The sequence below is a fragment of the Anas platyrhynchos genome, chromosome 1, assembly GCF_047663525.1.
Source record: "Anas platyrhynchos isolate ZD024472 breed Pekin duck chromosome 1, IASCAAS_PekinDuck_T2T, whole genome shotgun sequence".
Classification (NCBI taxonomy): Eukaryota; Metazoa; Chordata; class Aves; order Anseriformes; family Anatidae; genus Anas; species Anas platyrhynchos.
In genome coordinates, this window is record NC_092587.1 from 79,307,773 (window position 1) to 79,327,596 (window position 19,824).

General features: G+C 39.5%; 1 protein-coding gene and 1 long non-coding RNA gene across 2 annotated transcripts; one reads left to right on the forward strand and one right to left on the reverse strand.

Annotated features, from left to right (window-relative positions):
• Positions 1 to 1,581: 1,581 nt before the first annotated feature.
• On the reverse strand, positions 1,582 to 7,205 carry LOC140003225 (uncharacterized). Its single transcript, XR_011811490.1, has 3 exons — positions 6,950 to 7,205; positions 6,440 to 6,549; positions 1,582 to 3,579 (listed from the first exon to the last, which is right to left on the reverse strand). It is a non-coding gene; the product is annotated as an uncharacterized lncRNA (long non-coding RNA).
• A 1,217-nt stretch (positions 7,206 to 8,422) lies between these two features.
• On the forward strand, positions 8,423 to 19,236 carry TIGAR (TP53 induced glycolysis regulatory phosphatase). Its single transcript, XM_027449912.3, has 6 exons — positions 8,423 to 8,598; positions 10,438 to 10,475; positions 12,297 to 12,418; positions 14,690 to 14,767; positions 17,197 to 17,307; positions 17,727 to 19,236. Exons 1-6 carry the CDS (start codon positions 8,567 to 8,569, stop codon positions 18,183 to 18,185), a joined length of 840 nt encoding a protein of 279 aa, XP_027305713.1. The 5' UTR covers positions 8,423 to 8,566; the 3' UTR covers positions 18,186 to 19,236.
• The last annotated feature ends 588 nt before the right edge of the window (positions 19,237 to 19,824 follow it).

Genomic DNA, 19,824 nt, shown 5'->3' on the forward strand with positions numbered 1-19,824 from the left:
ATGCGTAACATGTTTGGCCTACCCTAAGTCGCTCTTGCTCCACAACACTGTAAACAGGCACTGCCAAGACTGCCCAGTCTCTGTTGTAGGTGAAATTCTCCACTGCCATCAAGTAGTAGTGTGCTCCTTTCTAATGAATTTCAGGCTTTTGGGTGCCCTTCAGGAGAGCAAAGAGGCACTGAAGAATGAAGAAGTATTTGGGCAGACACTGGAGAAAAAGTAACACCATCATGAAATGAATAATGCTATAGACAAAAATAGTGAAGTGAAATGAAAGAAAAGTGAAGAGGAAAATGAAAGCAAGATGTATTGAACCGGGAGAAGGAGAATACTCAGAGGGAAAACACATGTTGCTAAAATGAAGAAACGTATGATATATATATGGGGGGAAGGGGGTCATATGTTTCTTCAGATATATATATTCATATATATATGAACAAATAGAAGAAAAAATCATGGATGGGATAGGAAATATGATGGAAAGTGTGAGGTATGAGTCAGGAGATAGAGCTCCTTCTAGTCATAATCACACAAATGAGAGCTGTGGTTTACAGCAAGGTCTTTTAAATCTTCCCTGGAAATTGACCTGTGAGTCACAGGTTATCTGCACCAAAGATTTTAATGCATAATGAGTCCTGTGTCCCTCTGGTACCACTTTAACTTGACCAACAATCTGTAGCATTTCTTGGGCCTAACTAAGGGCCAAAGAACTTGAACATGTGAGAGTTGTTCTTACACCTTCCATTTGTGTTTTGAAGCTCAAAGAGCCTGTCCTAATCACAGGTCTTACCAGATTATTTTTTTTTTTCCCTCTGTAGAGTCAACAGTAGTCCCCTTGAAACTTAAGGGATGTGCTCTGCAGCTTTGTGTTTTAGAGGATTTAGCAAAGAAGAGATTTTCTGTGGTAGATCAAATAAAGGTATATTTTCAAAATTAGTGGATGTAGTATGCAGAAGCTAAACTGAAAATAATTGGAAAAAAGCCTGTTCCCGTTCTTTAAAGAAAGCGGTCTGAATGCTGAGAAGCCACATACAATAGGGTTAAGTTCCATTATGTGGCCTGTGAAACTATTTTGTATTGTCATCTTCCTACCATCTGCAAACAATATCTGCCCATCATGATCCTATACGTTATATAAGGACAGCCTGAGGATTTTAAGGAGGGACCACAAAGCAACTTTGCTTTAAAGCAACTGCATGCTGGACTGACTTTTATATTTAATAAATAAATAAATAAATAAAAATTAATTTGTCCATGAACTATGGAGCCACTTTTCATTCTGTGCTGCTCCAAAGAAGCAAAAAGCCCTATAAATCTAATGCAACCGGTACAAACAGAATGAAATTATATCCCTGCTAAAGACAGTGACTTCTAAAAAGTTCAGTAATTTTCCCACTAACCTCAGTTCATTCTGAGTTATCATGAGTCCATCTTTTTCAATACAGAGTTAACCCCTGAGCATATCAATGGTGCTTTATCCTATTAAAATAAACATACATGACTGTCTAGGTCACTGAACCTCACTGCCAGCTGTCAGAGGCCATCAGCCACTATACTTTGTCTAGAAGGATGCACAGAATGTCTCCACACTGTATAAATTACAGTAATTTTCAAACCTACTGCAAATCAAATGTTTTGTGGGTAAAGAGCAGGAGAGATGAAGAGCAGGAAATGCTGTATCAAGCTCATGGACTGCTTAATAGCAATCTAGATAACAAGATAGAAAATATGTATTTTAATCTTATGTTTCACAGGGAAGAAACAGGCCAGGCAAGAGTATGGCCCTGCTCATGCAGGTGACTATTGCTGGTACAGGTTTGCAACAGTCTACAATTACTTGCAGCCATAAACATAAAGCAGTTGCATTCAGTTTTTAGAGAAATTATATTAGAGCATTCTCTGCACTGCTTTGCAAATTACAGCCAGCCAGCTGGCACTAAGAGAAAGAGGCTATGCTCTAGTTCTTTGCCCCCCACAGCACACTGAATCATTTCTCCCAATTAAGGGAAAGTTTATTTTAAAAAGACTGGGGATCCCTTTAGATCTTCTGAGAAAGTTGGCTACACCACACCTTGTACCTCCTTGAAATATTTAAAACAACAACAACAAACAAACAAACAAACTTCCATTTTTCTTAACGTCATGTTATATTTAAAAGGATTCCCAAAGGTGGTTCGCATTTCGGCTGTGTGTGGTTGCAGGGGCACAGGTACCACAATATTTTTACACTAAAACCAGGGGAAAACAGTGAAAATTGTGGGTATCTTATTACAGACATGTGCAGGGGAGAACATCAGGGCACTGTTCAGCATGGGCTTCGGGTGCGCTCTGTGGCTTCTGACTGTTCAGAGCTGAGTGGGGAATAGTAGTTCTCGGTAGCAGACACATTAAACCTAGACCTGTTAACTTAAAACATGAAGAGGAGTAAAGCTGAGGTATTTATAATGAGGTAAGAGCTCTACATGCCATATGCTTGGCAAGAGGGGCTGTTCTGTGTTCTGCTGCAGCCTGCTAGAGAGCGAGAAAGAAGCTGATGCGCAGTACAGTAAAAGTGAAAAATGTCTGTCTGCTTAAATGTCTGTCCTTCTGTAGAAATGATGTGGTGATAGCTCCATATTAATATTGATTCTTCTCTAAAAATAAACTGGGATGTTATTTGAGCTTGTCCAAAACATAACATGCAGAAACTACGAGAAGCATTAGGACAGAGCAGTGAAGGAGAGAGAGAAAGATCAACACACTGGTCACGTTTGGAGCTACAGTTGCTCAGATTGTTCAGTAATTCTTCTTAGAGCAAGACCTCTGTTTTGTCTAGCTGGAAAGTAACAAGCATCCATCTCTGAAGAGCAACAGATTGACCTTTTTGATGATTAGGGTTTTTCAGCACTCGAACAAAACTGTGAGCGGGAGGGACATAACCAGCTGGAGGATAAGGAATGAATCAGGACTATTACTCAACACTCCCAAACAAAAGTAGTTTCCCTCAGTTTTTCCAGCTTCCTCAAGTTTCTTTGGATTTGTGTCTTACATATGGCAAAGTATTGATCTTTCTGGAGTGCCCTGAGAGCATAATGCGTTTCCCCAATTTTAGGTATTAAGGTTTGGGCCTCACGTCATAGAAACTTGCAACAGTAATTTGTAAAATCTGGATGTGATTCTCCTTGATGGCTAGCAGCACTGGAGCAAACGATTAAATATGTAATCTGAATGACATGCAGAACTCGAATGGGCAGGAACCTGACTTGGGCAGTAAAATCGAAAGGTGCATATTTCGCGGGGGCCGCGAGATGGCAGTAACGTAACTCTCACCACTGCAGCTGCTTGGAGCTCCTGGAGGAGATGCTGGGCGCTTCGCAGCCTTCCGGGAACCAAAATGTTTCACTGAAACTTCGCACTCGCCTGAACGTCCTCATCACCCAGAAGGCGTGCAAGCGTGCCCTGAACTTCCACACTTCGGGGTTGGTGCAAATTGGGCTGGAGCGCTGCTGCGGGAGCACTGGATGTTTTCTGTTCAGCGGGACAGCCACATGGGCTGGCTCTGCTCCCTGTTTGCAGCTGGTATATATCACTGAAAGCCATCTGAAAAATAATTAAACACTTTCCTGAAGTTACTTTGCCATGAAAGCAATTAAGGTAGTTGCAGCAAAGGTACTACATAGCCATATTCTCCAGCCTGACAAATTTAAGAACTGGTGAGAGCACAATCTCTGTGCTAGGATTCGACCAAGTCATGAGTTTCTTTACGCCAGCATGTCCTTGAGAATTGTATTATGAAGCGAGAGGGGTGGGGGAGGAAAGAATTCTGCAGAAGTTCAGTCTCGGTTTCTCCTGGGCTGGTGAATTTGCCAGAGCAGGAAGGAAGATCAGCTTCTGAAATGATAAGTGGTCTGCAGAGAATACCACCCAGATGATGACTTCAATTTTGCATATTTTAACTGCTAGCTCTTCTTCTGAGGAGACAAATTTTCCTGGCCTGTTGATATTGTCTGGTGTTAGTGATGTGCAATCCATGTGATAATGACTTTACTACACAGTCAACATTTTTCATTTTTTTTTTTTTTATTAGAATATTTCCTGTTTGAAAATTTTCAATTTCCAGCACCATAAAATATTATTCTTCCTAAGAAGAGTTCCTCAAAATACTGTTCCTCATTTGAGGAGTTTCTTTGTTTGTGCTAGCAGTTATGCTTTATAGACACTTTGCTTCAGTGGGTCAATTTAAAACATAAACATGGGGTCATGATCACAGGCTGACATGATATGCTACAGCAGAAAAATTACTGAAGAGGAAGAAAAGAAAAATAAGTTTAAAACACTCAGGAAAAATATATATATGAGTGTGCATGCTGAGAAGATGAAGAAGACAAGAGCAAAGATAAGAGTATTAAACAATGATTGGACTGTGCGCTTAGTCACATGGTCTAAACTTTTGGGTAGACCTGTGCGGTGTCAAGAGTTGGACTTGATGATCCTTAAGGGTCCCTTCCAACTCAGGATATTCTATGATTCTATGATTCTATGATAAAAGGAAACATTATCTAGTAGCTAAGCCATGAGTCTGTAAGTCAGAAGCCTCATGCTTTTCGAGCTGTTTTCTCACAAGCCCAGGCTATGGAACTTCAGACAAAGTCTCTTAAAACTTCGCCTGAAGAGTTGTCACTTTTGCCAAGGGACCCGTACCAAAACATGCATTTATAAGATGATAGACGATAACAGTGTTGACTCACATTTGTTTCTTGTACTTTTAAAACATGCTTGAAACACAGCTGTGGGCTTACCATCGTAGCAAAATGCAATTGTTTTGTAATGGTGTTACAATAGAAATAGGTCAGAGCTGAGTCATTTGGCACTGGATCATGTAAAGGCTAGACATGTCACTAATTTCACCCATTTAAAATGTCAGTTGTGAGGCACTACAGAAAAACAAGGTTATGCCACAGTACCGAAGGAAGATAAAAGGGGAATGAAATAGACCCAGTGCTGTATTAAACATTTAATTTATCATGTGGTTTTAAAATGCTGGAAAATGAAAGAATTATGTTTTAGTCTTCATTTATTTATTTATTTATTTGGGTGGGGGGTTAAGACATAAATTGGTTTCAAAGTTAGGTCAAATGTCTAGGCAACCCAGAAAAATTTCTCCAATAACTGATTTTTAGATAACATTTTTTCTTTCTGTTGTGAAATCCTAAAGCAAATACACTCAGCTCTCTGACCAACTAATATTTTGGTTAATTAGATCATCTGTAAACCATAAAACTTCAGCTTTCTGAGGTGAAAAAGATGATCTGTGGTTGGTTCTTTTGTAACTTTGTCCATTTTACCAGCAGTCAAGTCATTGTTCATTGCTTGTTACAAATCATCCTCAGCAAAGAGATTAAAATATTAATATTAAATACTATTTTCTCAGTCCTTTTGTGTTATTATAATTTCTTGGGTGTTTGTGTTCACCCTTAGGTGACTTCTCCATTTCTTTCCTTGCTTTTGGAAACCATAAAATACATATTACCTGTTATCCTACCCTATATCAATAACAGAGACATGATTTGACCAAATTTTTATGGTTAATTTCCCCAAATGACAGCATTTTAAATCCTTACTATTTCTGTCTAGTAGGACCTTTTCCTGGGGAGAATATCTTATTTCTGTGTTAATAAAAACACCTTCTATGTAGTGCTGTTGCAGTTTGCCAAAATGTAAGTGTATTTTTTTCATGATTTTTTTTTTTTTTCAAAAACAGGAGGTAAGGAAGGAACAGCAAAACAAACTTCTATTTTTCTAAAACTTCTTTTCTTTTGCTTTGCTCATCCATACTAGGAAAAGTGAAAGTCAGAATGGCAAACCCTAGCAACCGAGGAAAGAATCCCTTTACTCACACAGGGAACAATGCATAAGCAACAAGAATGTCAACTACAAAATGAAGATGCATCTTCCCACTAATGGTGTCAATTGGCCCAGAAAGAATACCACTAGGCAACAGAGCTGATTTATTTTATCTAGATCAGACGTCAGTTTTACTCTTAAGTCTGCAAACACCACTGTAATACAGGGCATGGATAAGAAGTTGGTAGGTAGGTGGGTGGCAATGTTCAGTTTAGTTTTGCTCTCCTCTCTGCTCCTCTTCCCAGTTCCTCTTCTCTGTTATTTCTCAAGAATGATGGTGGCTGTGGAGCAAAAGTGGCTTCCATCCAACAAGTCAATCTGCAACGGTCTTAATATGAAATTCATCCAAGATTCTGGATGCCAAAATTTTATTCCACCAATCTCCCATCTAGAGCCCAGGCACTGAAATGATTTGGGTAAATAGGGCCTGAAGAAGATCACAATCTGTCTCATTTTTCAGAAAATGTAGGGAGGCTTTGGACTGCATGAAAAGAAGCATGGACAGCAGTTTGAGGAAGGTGATTCTCCCCCTCTTCTCTGCTCTTACGACCCTCACCTGGAGTACTGCGTCCAGCTCTGGGACCCCCAGCACAAGAAGGACATGGACATGTTGGAGTGAGTCCAGAGGAAGGCTGTGAGGATGATCAAAGGGTTGGAGCACCTCTCCTGTGAAGACAAGAGGGCTGGAGATGTTCATCCTGGAGAAAGCTCCAGAAAGACCTTATAATGGTATTCTGGTACGTAAAGGGGGCCTGTATGAAAGATGGAGAGGGACTCTGTAGCAGGAAGTGTAGTGATAGGACAACGGGTAGCAGTTTTAAACTAAAAGAGGATTGTCGTGGTTTAACCCGGCCGGCAGCTAAACACCACGCAGCCGTTCGCTCACCCTCCCCCCTCCCTCTCTGGGACGGGGGAGAGAAATGGAGAGTGAAGCCCGTGAGTTGAGATAAAGACAGTTTAATAAGACAGGAAAATAATAATAACAAAAATAATAATAATGATACAATGGTGATAATACGAAAGTAATAGTATGTACAAACAAGTGATGCACAATGCAATTGCTCACCACCCGCTGACCGATGCCCAGCCTAACCCCGAGCAGTCCGGCCCCCTCCCCCCAGCTAGCCACCCCTATATATTGTTTAGCATGACGTCAGATGGTATGGAATACCCCTTTGGCTAGTTTGGGTCACCTGTCCTGGGTCTGTCCCCTCCCAGCTCTTACTGCACCCCCAGCCTGCCCGTTGGCAGGACAGAGCAAAAGGCTCAGATGTCCTTGGCTTAGTATAAGCACTGCTCTGCAACAATTAAAGCATCGGGGTGTTATCAGCACTCTTCTCATCCTAAGCCAAAACACAGCATTCCACCAGCTACTAGGAAGAAAATTAATTCTGTGCTAACTGAAACCAGGACAAGGATAGATTTAGATTAAATATTTGGGAGCAAATTCTTCACTCAGAGGGTGGTGAGGCACTGGAAGAGGTTGCCCAGAGAAGTTGTAGATGTCCCTGCCTATGGCAGGGGGGTTGGAACCGGATGATCTTTAGGGTCTCTTCCAACCCAAACTATTCTACGAGTTGTATCACACAAGACCAGGTTGGCTCCAGTTGTTATGGAAGTCTACAAATGTGCCTATATCACCCACTTTTTTGCCTTGTGATCTGCCGGTCTGGAACAGTTGTTTTGAAACCAGCCCTCTCTCTGCTGCTGATCACTGAGAAAATATGATTTGGCTTCCAAAACTTTTAACCAAAACTTGTACTGAAGCATAATTTACTCACTACTGATACTACAAGCAAAGTCCTGTTGTCGATTAGTGTTCTTATTTTAGTTGATAGAACAAGTCTGAACATCAGCAAATATTGTGTCTTTTGAAACCTAATAAACTTAGTCAAGCTTCTTGTCCTAGAATCATGAGATTACGTGAAAATCAGTGTTTAAGATGAAAGCCACCCGATTATAATTGTAAAGTAAGAATATGTGCATTGAGACCTTAAATGATGTTTCAGACAGTATATGTCTTCAATTTAATTGTTATGGGGATTTGTTAAGAAGAAATATTCTACATCCGTAGCATTTTAAGGCCTGGTTGGCACAGCCCACGTCTCCGCTAGATGATGTACCTGCTGCCTGTAGAGCAGCCGTTCCCCTCAAACACACTTTCTCCTGCCAAACACAGGTTGAGCCCGCGTCTATCCCCACAGTCCCTGACAAACAGTAATGTGATGAGCGTGCTGGGGCTCCCAACGTATTCCAAGAGGTGGAAAAAGCTCGTGGCTGAGGCACGAAACTGTGCCTCGGTGGCGCTTCTCCTTGCGGCGGGTTGTTGGAATGGAGGCAGAGGAGGTTTTGGAGGCAGAGAAGTTTTTGAGAAAAAAAAGTTCGCATAGAAAGTGTATTTTTTAGAAAGTGTCTTTTTTTTTGGGGGGGGGGGGGGGGGGGAGTAGGTTTTTGTTTATTGATTGATTGTTATATTTATTTATTGATTGATAGATTTAGTGAAACGAGCCGAAGGCTTCCCTCAGGAGCCACCTTCCCGTTCCGCGCACCTCAGCAGGAGGTGGAGGAGGAGGCAGCAGCAGCAGGAGCAGGAGGAGGAGCAATGGCGGCTGCCGCCCCGTGACGTCACCGCCGGGCGCCGCAGTGCGGGCCCCGGCAGCCGGCGTGGTGGTGGCGGTCCGTCATGGTTCGCTTCGGGCTGACCGTTGTCCGGCAGTGAGTACCGCCGCCTCCTCCTCCTCTTCCTCTTCCTCCTCCTCCTCCCTCAGGGAAACAAAGCCTTCGTTTCCGCCGCCAGCCCTTCTCTGGGCGGGAGCTCCGTCAGCCCCACGGCCCTCACCCGCAGCCGGGGGGGTGGGGGTGGTGGCGGGGGGGGCTCTGCTTCAGGCAGGCGGTGTCAGGGTGGTTCGGGATCGGCCGAGGTCCGGTGTTAGACGTAAATTTAGTAAGGGCTATTTATGAGCTCCTGGGTCTTGTGACCGTCCTCCTGCCAGAAGCTCTCTGGTGGGGTGGCGGGTTCGCTCCAGAAGGGTAGGCTAACCTTTCTGCTGCGAAATGTTACGGAACTGGCATTTGTGGCTTCTTCAAAAGCGCTGAGGCGAGCTGCACTTTCAGGCTGTAGTGGATATGGACCGAGACCAGTGGTTAATGGGACTAAGCTGCTCCAGCTCCCTCCAAATGAAAGTCAACTTAATTTAAGTTAGCAGTTAGCAAGCTAGCTACAGCTCCCTCCAACTCACAGTAGTTCGCTGCCTAACTTTATGAAAACCAAACTTACATTTCATCTTCAGCATAATATGGCTTAATACTTGATTAGTGCAATTAGAGCAACAATTTCCTATTTCTAATTTTCCTCTTAAACAGAGTTATTCTTCCCTTCCAGACCTATCTCCCATGACTCGGTGCTCTAGTTGCAGCATTACTTTTACGTCATTTAGAAAGCATCAAAGCCAGAAACAGTTTGTTAAACTATCTTCAGGTGGGACTGTAGGAGGCACTTCGGAAAGATCCAAGTCATTCATCAGGAAATGGGTTGGTTTAACTTAGGCTGTGCTTGTGTGCGCTGCACTAAGTCAGTGTTACTTGGAAATCTGGGGATGCTGCTGTTCCCCACCCCCAAGCTGATGACCAGCAGGATGGACTCCATCCACCCTGATGTGTTTTCCTCAGGAGGCTGAAAACAGCTGTCAGGGTGTGGATAGAGTGTGAAGGATTAAATTGTTGCCCTGGGCGCAGGGATGTTTAAAGTGTGCTGTAAAATAGTGTTCTCTCTTAAAATACTTGCTTTCTGTCATTGGTTATCTATTTGGGGCTCATCTTAAGGACTTCTGCCCAGCAGTGTTGATAGCTATTTAAAAAGCAAGCAGCACGTTTGGCCCTCAGTACTGCAAAAAGCTAAGCATGTGATATTTCAGTCAGGTGAGACGTCTCAACAAACCATGCTTAAATTTGTTCATATTAAGTTTTTCCTCCAAAATATATCTTCTTGTGGTTTTAGTTGTTCTTTTCTTGCAATACCCCCAGTTATGATTTTCAAGATTAAATATTCTAATTTCAAAAGCAGGTTATGTTAATTCTAGTAGTTTTTCTACAGCTCCAGCATTTTATACTGTGCTTCTTCAAGGTGTGCAAGCAGCTCTGCTGTCAACGTTGATAATTGCTTGAGTTGGCTTCACTCTAAAGCACAGGGGTCCAGTTGAGTAGTAAATACCTCTCTTAAGAGGACTACAGAGTCTTCCTACTTCTCTCTCTCCAATATGACACTGTAATAGATAAATTATGCAGCATTTATGATGAATTTAAGAGATTGCTTTCCTTCTCTTTGTTCCAGGTAGGTTTGTCTTAGTAAATATTGATAGTGTGATTGAGGCTGATCACTTGAAAATGGTTTTGTTCTATAGTAAAATCTTCAAATACATCTGTTTTTGAAAGTAAGCTGTGCTGTACGTTGCTTTTGATATTCAGACTCTTCTTTTCCGTTTTGTTTATAATATAATAATGTTATTGAACTTTGACTAAATTATTGAGTTACTTTTTTTGTCTAATGTCTTTCAGTGGAGAAACAAGATACAACAAAGACAAGATACTGCAAGGTTAGTGTCAGTTATTCTACTAGCTTCTTGGAGATTGAGAACTACTTTTCCCTACAAAATGAAAAATCCCAGAATCAACTGCTAAATATTACTACAGAATAATATTGAATACCTTAGGCTATTAAAATATTTTTATTTGTAGATGGGAATGTTAGCTTGATAACCGTAGAAGACTACAAAGATTCTAAGTCAGTCTCTGAATAATGCCACCAAATAGTGGTACTTTTCTGGTATTGACAGAAGTGTTACATTTCCTTTTGCTAAACAAGAAAAAAAAAAGTTACCTGTAATTGAATAAAGTGATAGCAGCACCTGTTAAGACAGTGGTCTGTGACATTCTGGCATCCTTAAGTCTCAGGAGTTAGTATCAAGACTGAGAAAAGGGCTTATGGGACTTGCATGCGTAGTGAGAGCAGCAGCTCTGATGAAGAAGCAGCTAGGTACACCTTCATGCAACGTCTGGAGTTAGTAAGGAACCACAGAGGCAGGAATAAGGGTTATGTTGTAAAGGATGTTGTTGCCTTCAGGTGGTAATCTGTCACCTGCAAGGAAAAAAGAAAAGTGAAGATTGCTTAAATGTGCTTGAATTGTTCAATCCCAGCTCTTTCTATGACGACAGTTTTTAGAAAAAGCATTTAATTAGCGCTGGCTGACTCATGCACCCAGAACTGAAAACTGTGAGCTGTTTAGATGCCAGTTGTAGGAAAACTGAGGCTTACAGCTACAAAGAACCTTGGAGGCTTTTACTCTGAGTAAATATGTTTTTTTTCAGTGCTATGTGTTGCAAAGAAGAATCGTGCTTCTGGATTTTCCTATCTCAATTTTGACATTGCAGCTTAAAGTAGGCAATACAAGCACAGACACAACAATTTCTTACAGGTTGGTCCCTCTGCCACACTTTTGGGTGTATGAGTCAGCCAGCACAAAGGAGCACACCTTTGTCATTAATGTTGGGTCACCAAAGTGCTTGTTCTCTCAGCACTGTCCTAGTGCTCTGTGGCCAGTTAGCTTCACAGACTATTCCATCTGAAAACCATTTTTGTAAGGATTACTTTTCAGCTAGATTTGTTGCTGTGCACACACTTGCTGTGCAGCTGTATGAGTGTTAGTGTCAATATGCGAGGTGGAGCAGGGGAGAGGGATAGACCACAACAGATTGTGTTTACATCAACTCTAAAATTCTTGTGAAACTGTGTCTTTGGCAAAGAGTGTGTGCTGCTTTCCACATTACACAAAATCCCATCTTGTTGCATCATTTCTTCAGGGCATTGTCGATATTAGGGAATGGGGAGGAACTACCATTTCATATTTGTTAGGACTTGCTTCTCCTGATGTGCATGTTTTTCCGTGTGTGTATTTTAGTATCAACAGCTGTATCTCAATTGTATTGTCTGTTTTTTATAATTTACAATGAAGAAACATTTTCAGTTTTAATTTCACTTGAGACTGACTCCTCTAGCAAGGAGCCTACCAGAGTCTACTCTAAAAAGGACAAGTGAGTTGAAATGACCACTCATGTTTAGAAAATTTAGGCTTCTGTCTTATGTTTAAAAGCTTTTAAAAAAATTTCTTATCTGAATACCTTAATTTCAATATCATCAGTAAATGATCCTTCTGCCTTTCTAGTGTGTGCTCCCTTTCTTTATACTGTGTGACTAAGTTTAAGAAAGACTAGAGTAATAGTCTCTTTTACAAATGGCTGGCTTTGCTGCAGGAGAGGCATTTTATAATGACTGAGTAGGTTCTGTCTGCCATGTTTGCAAAGCTGATAAATGATTTTAAATTTATTTGTCTTAATGTTGATGGGTTTTTGTTTTGTAGGTCAAGGAGTAGATGAGCCACTCTCTGCAACTGGTTTCAAACAAGCAGATGCTGCTGGTTTATTTCTCAGCAATGTAAAGTTTACACATGTCTTTTCAAGTGACCTCCTTCGAGCAAAGCAGGTAAATGCATCTTGAGGCTGAGTGTAAATATGAGCTTCAGATTTTGGTGTTTGTTATTGATGATACAAAAATAATACAGTGAAGGAAGGCCAAAGGCTATTTTAATGGATTTAAAACTGAAGTTTGAGTTGTGTAGAATTCCAGAAGGCCTCTGTGAATATGGGAATTTCAGCGCAAACAGCACACTGATGAAGGCCAGCTTGCAAGATGACATGTAGTGTTTTTCTTATGGATTTTCCGTTATTTTGTGTGTGCATAGGTTCTTGTTAAAAGAGTGATTGGGATTCAGAGGTAACACAGACCAAAGTTGTTTTTTTTTCTTTGAAGAAACAAAGCAAATTGCTGTATGCACTGTCTTATGCATTGTAACTACTTGCCTTTTTTTGAGAAAGGCAGACCAATAAAGGCAAGGTCAAGTTTTGCTGTAAAGTCAGTACGGGAACCATTAAATGTATAGAGCTGTTGGATTTTGGCAGGAATGTGATACCATACCTCTCACCTTATGTACTGTTTTAATAGATCATTTAAAGACGTAAAATAGATTATTTAAAGAGCAAACAATGTTAGTTACTGAGTGGGTTTACGTATGGCTCTGTATACAAGATTACAAAATGTTCAAAAAAGTTAGGGAAACAGAACTTTTATACATGTATGTAGAGGTGTCGAGCTGCTAGCTGTTCTAGGAAGGTCACATCTCCTATGGGAGTCCTACCCTTAATTCTGTTTCCTGTTACTGATTCTGTGATTTCAGGAGACATAAGACTTCACATGGTTGAAACTAAGAAATTTATGATAGCCCTAGTTTCTTGCTTTTTCCTTAGTTGTACTGCTACAAAAATCTTTAAAGCCTTGTAAACCAGATCAATGAAATCTAGATTAAAATTTCTTCATTTTAACACAGATAATCTTGCTCATCTGTTTTTGCAGCACGTAAACTTGTGAGACCAGTGACTCATAGGCTTGTAGCAGCATAACTTAAGCAGAAAGCAAACTAGAGAGGTAGGGAGGATGCAGTAATTAAATATTTATAAAATGCATAATAGTGGCATCTTTTATTAGAGAAAGCCTTTTCCATGGGAAGCATTTGTGCAATTCTAAAGTAGAAAGCTGACCTGAATTTGTCATTTGCATAAGGGCACATGTTTTACCATTCTTTTGAAAAGCTATCTAGACTTTGTGGAAGCTTTTCCGAAGACGTGAAGAGAGCTTCAATTTCTATTTGCTTGTAACTCCCTTTTTTGGCAGCTGAAGATCTATGAAGGGTGCCCTTTACTACACTGTCACTTCACTGCTCAAGTATGAGAGGAATGTACAAGTTCCTTTGAAAAAGGGGTGGGGGTGGGGGAACACTCAAGCCTGAGCAGGGTAGGAGAAATTGGGTATGTATGCAAAAAGAATTGTACTAGCTGAGCAGAAATCTTGAGCGCTAGAAGAGATGCACAGTGAACAGGTATAGGACAGGCAGAGAGAGAGAGGCTTTGCAGAGGAGCATGTTTGACAGAGTTAGTCTAGTAGGGAGGTAGGGAGGGGTCAAAGACTAGCTCCAGAAATTAGCAGTGTGGAAGAGAGCAGACAGACCTGGAATGTGAAAATATAAAACTCAAGACATCAAGACATTGTTAAAAAGCAAACTGAGCCCTTTGGGTTTTCTCTTTCTCTCTTTTTGGCCATGCTGTCAAAAAGCAGGTGAGTATCATCTGTTTTTTTTCCAAGTGTATAATCCAGTGTGCGTCTCCTTCCTGAGCATCAAGACTGACACTTCTGTTTATTGCCAGCAAACACCCTTCTTCCTCTTAAGTGCTTCAAGAGTATTTGATTTCTGAGGTGTATTAAGTAGCTATTTGCCAGAAAGTTACTTCATTCAATAGATGATGGCAGTTGGAGTAACTGATCAGTTTTTAGGAATGCACTGCTTGCAAGCATGACCCACATACTACAAGCATGTGGTGGCATGATCACTTTGTGAATAGCAGTATACTCAAGAGGAGGTGTGGTTTTTATCCCAATAAATTGTGCTGCTGATGTGCATCTAGCTGCCCACCTTTCATGGGTGCTAAATGTCTCTAGTTGTTATGGACTTTGAATTGGGAAATAAAAATCTGCCTTTTATGGCATGACACAGGCCATATATGCAATTCTGACAGACGCTATTAGCTGGAAAATTCTTAATCTTGTGTACTTGGGTTTTTGGGTACTATTAATACAATTCACTTAGACTGTGGTTTTGTAAGATCGTTTAGATATTGATGTGACTGTATATTCACTTTTTAGACTGCTGCCACAATTATAGGAAAAAATAAGTTTTGCAAAGATTTGGAAATCAAGTATGATGCAAGACTTCGAGAGAGAGTAAGTGCCAAAAGAATTTGTTTTAATATTGAACAATTTGAAAGTGCAACTTACTGCTAATCTTAACTTTATTTAATAGATTTAACAACGAAGAGCACTATGTGATGTATATTTAATAATTAAGAATTGATTTTTTATTTATTTTTTTTTTACATCGGGTACTATAAATAGTTTGCCTGATTGCAGAATTCTGAAGCAAAGCCAAAAGCTAGTGATAGGGCTGTAACTGGTGTTCTGGTGATTTCAGTATTGAATGACTTGCATGTGGAGGGAGTTACCTTATATGTAATGAAAAGCTTAGCTATGCATTCTAGCCCCATATATAAAACATTAAAGGTGCTCCCTTTGCTTCCCTTCTCTAGTCTGGTGGCACAATCTGATGTTGTTTTTTAACCTGTTTATACCTTCTCATTTGCATGAAGACTATTGGAAAACTTTCTGCTGGTCATGGAACAATCTGCTCTCCTGATTAGCCCCTTTATCTAATTACAGGCGTAATAGTACCTCCTGTCTGTTTTTAACTATGTCTTGATCAGAATAAGCTCAGATGCTGGCTGTTTCTGCTAGTATGAGTCACCCTTCAGATGCTACACTGACTGTGTCAGCTGAATTTTAAATACTGAAATGCTACAAAACCAAAAGTGGGACTGCATATTGCCTGCAGGCAAGTAAGTGTTTAAAGAGCAGAACTTGACTGTAGCATTTCCCATTTTGATCTCTTTCTCTGACAGAAACTCTGGTTCACCCCCTGAAATCAGCAAGTTACATGCCTCTCAGTCTTCTTTAATTGCTTAACTACCTGGTGTTTTCAAAAATATTGTGGGCTGTGATACAGTTTTTACAAAGAATAATCTTAATTGTACTTTTTTTTTCTTTTCACGGTGTTTGTATTGCAGTATAAAACTGCCAGTATGGTTTCTGCAAGCCACAAGTTGTAAGGCACTTCTCTGGATAACTGAAATTTAAGTTTGAATAGTATGAGAAGAAACTTAAGCTTAAAGGAACATATGTCATCGATCCTATTAAGAAAGCTTTATTATCTTGTTACTTGCTTTCATGGGAGAAGTCTGGAAAAATCTTTTAAGATTAGGATTTCCTTTTTAGTAGTTTCAGAGCTTTTATTTCTTCACATTTTAATGTTCTTAAATTGCAAGTTTCCCTTTAGAGAAGGGAACTGACAGTAGACTTGTTTCAGTACACATAAATTCCTAAGACTATAATAAAATATTATGGCTGCAAATTCCATGTCCACAGCATAGAAATCAAAATATCAATGATAAGCATGTATCTGTTTTCCAGTTGTCAGTGTCTGGATCTATGGAACATGGGTAACTGAGAGTTTAACAGTACAGCACAAGTCCTTTCTCAAAATACGCATAACTCTACTGTTTTTACTGTCTTCAGTCCTTCTAAGAAAGGACCAAAGCTTTCTGGTTGAATGTATTTTTGATCTGTTAGTGGTAGTGAGGTATTAATCTTCAGTGGGAGAAGTATTAATCTGTTTTGCCACTGTTAAGAGATGTACTTTGGAAATATTTTCAAGGTAAAAAATGGTGGTAGACATCCACATGTATATCTTTTAAAATATATTATAGATGATAAATATTAATTTATAATGTGACCACTAGTGGTCCAGAATGACTAGTTGATATATACGTGTATATGGATTCTTTTTTCTGTTTCTCATATGGGCCTTGCCTTTGGAGGTCTCAGGAATAAGTGTGTCATTGAATATCATTAATTGCATGTTCTGAGTCCATTGTCATATGTTAAGATCATTTTCTCCTTCCTTGTTTTCTAAAAACTCCGTCCACAGCAATAATGTGTGCCCTGAAAAAATGGGGGTGGCCCTTGGGTTATTTTTTAATAGATGTAATACTTGTGGTGTTTTAGTTTACTCTTTGTCCTTTTCAGAAACTTTGTTTGTTTTAAATGGATTAATTCTGTCTTGTGACAGTTACAGAATTCTGTAGATTAAATATTTTTTGCTTGTGAAAAATAATTCCTTGTAGTATTTCTGCAAATGAAAAGTAAATGGAGTTTATCCTCCTATATCCTCCTATGAACAGGTATGTACAGAGGTATTTGCAATGCAACCTCAGTTATGAAGACATTAATTTTGTATACTGAGTGTCAAGAATATAAGGAAAAAATCTCTAGTCAAAGATCAGGCTGAAAGTAGTGTTTTGAATGCTAGCCCTTTAAATGAGATGCTACTCTTAATGTATTTCTCTACCCAATGTATATATACTTCTAACCTAAATAGCAGATACATTTAATTCCAATGTTGGGGGAAAAGGTAAAAAGTAGTTAATCTGCACATTATGCTTGAGAATCTAGAAAACAAAGCTGGTGGGAGATGTTTGCATTGGAAGTGATTGTGAAGATTTATCTTGCTAAACCTAGTCTTTGTAACTTGCCTCTCATAGAAATACGGAGTTGCAGAAGGAAGGCCATTGACTGACCTCAAAGCTATGGCAAAAGCTGCTGGAGAACAATGTCCTGCATTCACACCTTCTGGAGGAGAAACGCTAGATGAAGTATGGTATTTATGTATTTGTGCCCTGGTTTCTAGGCAATTTCACTAGTACAGATACAGACACTGCTTACTTAGGAACATCTTACTGAAAGTTTAGTCCAACCAAAGGACTTTTTCCAACCATTTTTCCAAGCTAAAAACACCACTTGACCTAATGGTTGTCCATTAGGGAGTCTCTTTTAGAAGTAAAATATTCATTCTGAGATTGACTCTTCATTAAGCTCAGGATGGTGGCAATTGCTCTCAACCTTGGCTTTGAAGGGCAGAGCAGTTTTCACAGCATTCACTAACCAGTGCTTTCAGACTCCTGTCTGTGATAAATGTTTGTATTTTATCTGAAGTAGTTGTATCTGTTTTCTGAAAGCTAAAATATCTTGCATTCTTCTCAATGTACTCTTCTGACCTTTAATTTCTTTTTAGGTAAGAGAACGTGCAAAGGATTTTTTTGAATTTCTATGTCAGCTAGCTGTTGAAGTGGAACAGAAGGAGCGAGAGATGCATGGTGCAGCAAGCAGAAGCTCAGGAACATCTGAAGAACAGTCTGTTTTCCCTTGGACAAATCACTGCAGTCAACCAGGACTTAGCTCTGATAACGGTGGAACTTCTAAAATATTAGATGCCAATATCTTAGTGGTGAGTCATGGAGCCTACATGAGGAACTGGATTGGTTATTTTGTTTCAGATCTGAAGTGTACTTTGCCAGAAAATTTAACAAAGTCTCAGTTGTCTTCTGTCAGTCCCAATACAGGAGTTAGTCACTTCATTATAGAACTTCAAAGTGGAAGTAGATTAGAACCTGAAATCAGGTGTGTTTGTCTTAATCAAGACTCTCACCTGGTGGATGTGGGAGCTGAATGTGTAGCTCAGAAAGTGTTTTAAGAGTTTTTATAGGGGGGAGTGGTTTTCAGTCACCATTATACTAAGCTTGGGAAAGGTATTTATACTGACTGGAGTTATTGGCACTAAACTGCAAGGTTGAAGACACGCAACTGCCTACCATCTTAAAATAACATTCAGTTTGCATGCTCCTAGTACATGTATAAGTTGGTGCTAGAGAAACAACACATGTTCTTTATGAACAGTAACATCCAACCACTTGCATGCCTGCTCCTACAATGAATATTTTTAAAAACTGCTTTTTGTTAGTCCATAAATATTTTAGTTATCTTCAGGTAAAGCAGTTGGGGTAGGGGAGAGTAACGGTACATAAAAAAAAGAATTATACTGTATTCTTGTTTTATTACAAAATGCTATACTGTAGTATTAACATGTTTTGAAATAATTTTTTTGAATGCAATAGTATAACTTAAAAAGGGGTATTGCCTAGTCGAAAAGGTTGGTACAGAGTCAGATGACGTGTTCCTGGTTCTGTTACTAAATAACTGTGAGACTCTGGGCAAACCTCTTTTCCATTTTCCCAATGGGGATGATGATATACCTACCTCGCAGGAGTGTTTTGTAAGAAATTGTTAGTGTGGTTGAGACCTCTGTTGCAGAGCACTGTACACAAACATAAAGTACTTATTTTTAACTGTAAGCAGAATGAGAAACCTTACGCGCACATAATTGAAACAATGGCTTCTATTCCAAAAAGCAACCTTATCAATATGATAAATTGTACCTGACTGGAATCCTGTTATCCATTGCAGTCATACACTTAATGGATGAATATTTTTGCCTAGAATTAGGCAAGTTTGATTGCTTGATTATTGATGACTGATTGCATATAGCTGCTGTTAGTGCTGCATACCTTCCCCACTGGGGTGTTTGTAGCGTTACTGTGTAAGCTTATCTGATTTATGTTATTTATAATCTCAACATACCTTTTCTTCATTTGCATATTTAAGCCTGTAAAAATGAATTAAAGGCTCCTGAACAGAACTCCATTTCTTTTGTATTTCCTTTGAAATAAATGTTCTTGTTAATAATACTCTATGAAGCCTTGCTCAGATAATATAGCTTCTGTTTTTTTCTGAAAAACTCCAGGCTACTTTTTTAATAATTAAATAGAGCTCTTGTTTACTCATGAAGGGCCGATGGATTAGTGCTAACCTAACTCTTCACAAGAAAAAAAACACTAATGTTAAAATGGTAAGGATACACTTGGAAGTAGTTTAAGTGTATGAAATTAACTGTTTGACTGCAGTTTTATTTTTTTTTTGTATTTTTTTTAATGTGCTGTCGTGTACTTTAACCAATTTGGCACCTTTGTCTTGAAGCAGACACTTGAATTTTAAGGAGCAAAGAGAGGTTGCCATTGTTTGGTTGAACAGGTCAGTACATATACTAAAATGCTGTCCTGCTGAAAACCAACAACGGAACTGTTTAATCTGACTCTCATGACTGTATTTTGCTTCTTAAATTCCTGTGACTGTGGTTCAATAGGTATGTTGTCTTGATTCCTATGTAAACACTGATTAGGGGTCTGCTTCTGTTGTGTTGTTTGTCCAGTGCTAATACTACTGAAATATGGAGGATAAAATGTGAAGTGTTCTGCCTTGTGATAATCGGAGTTAGC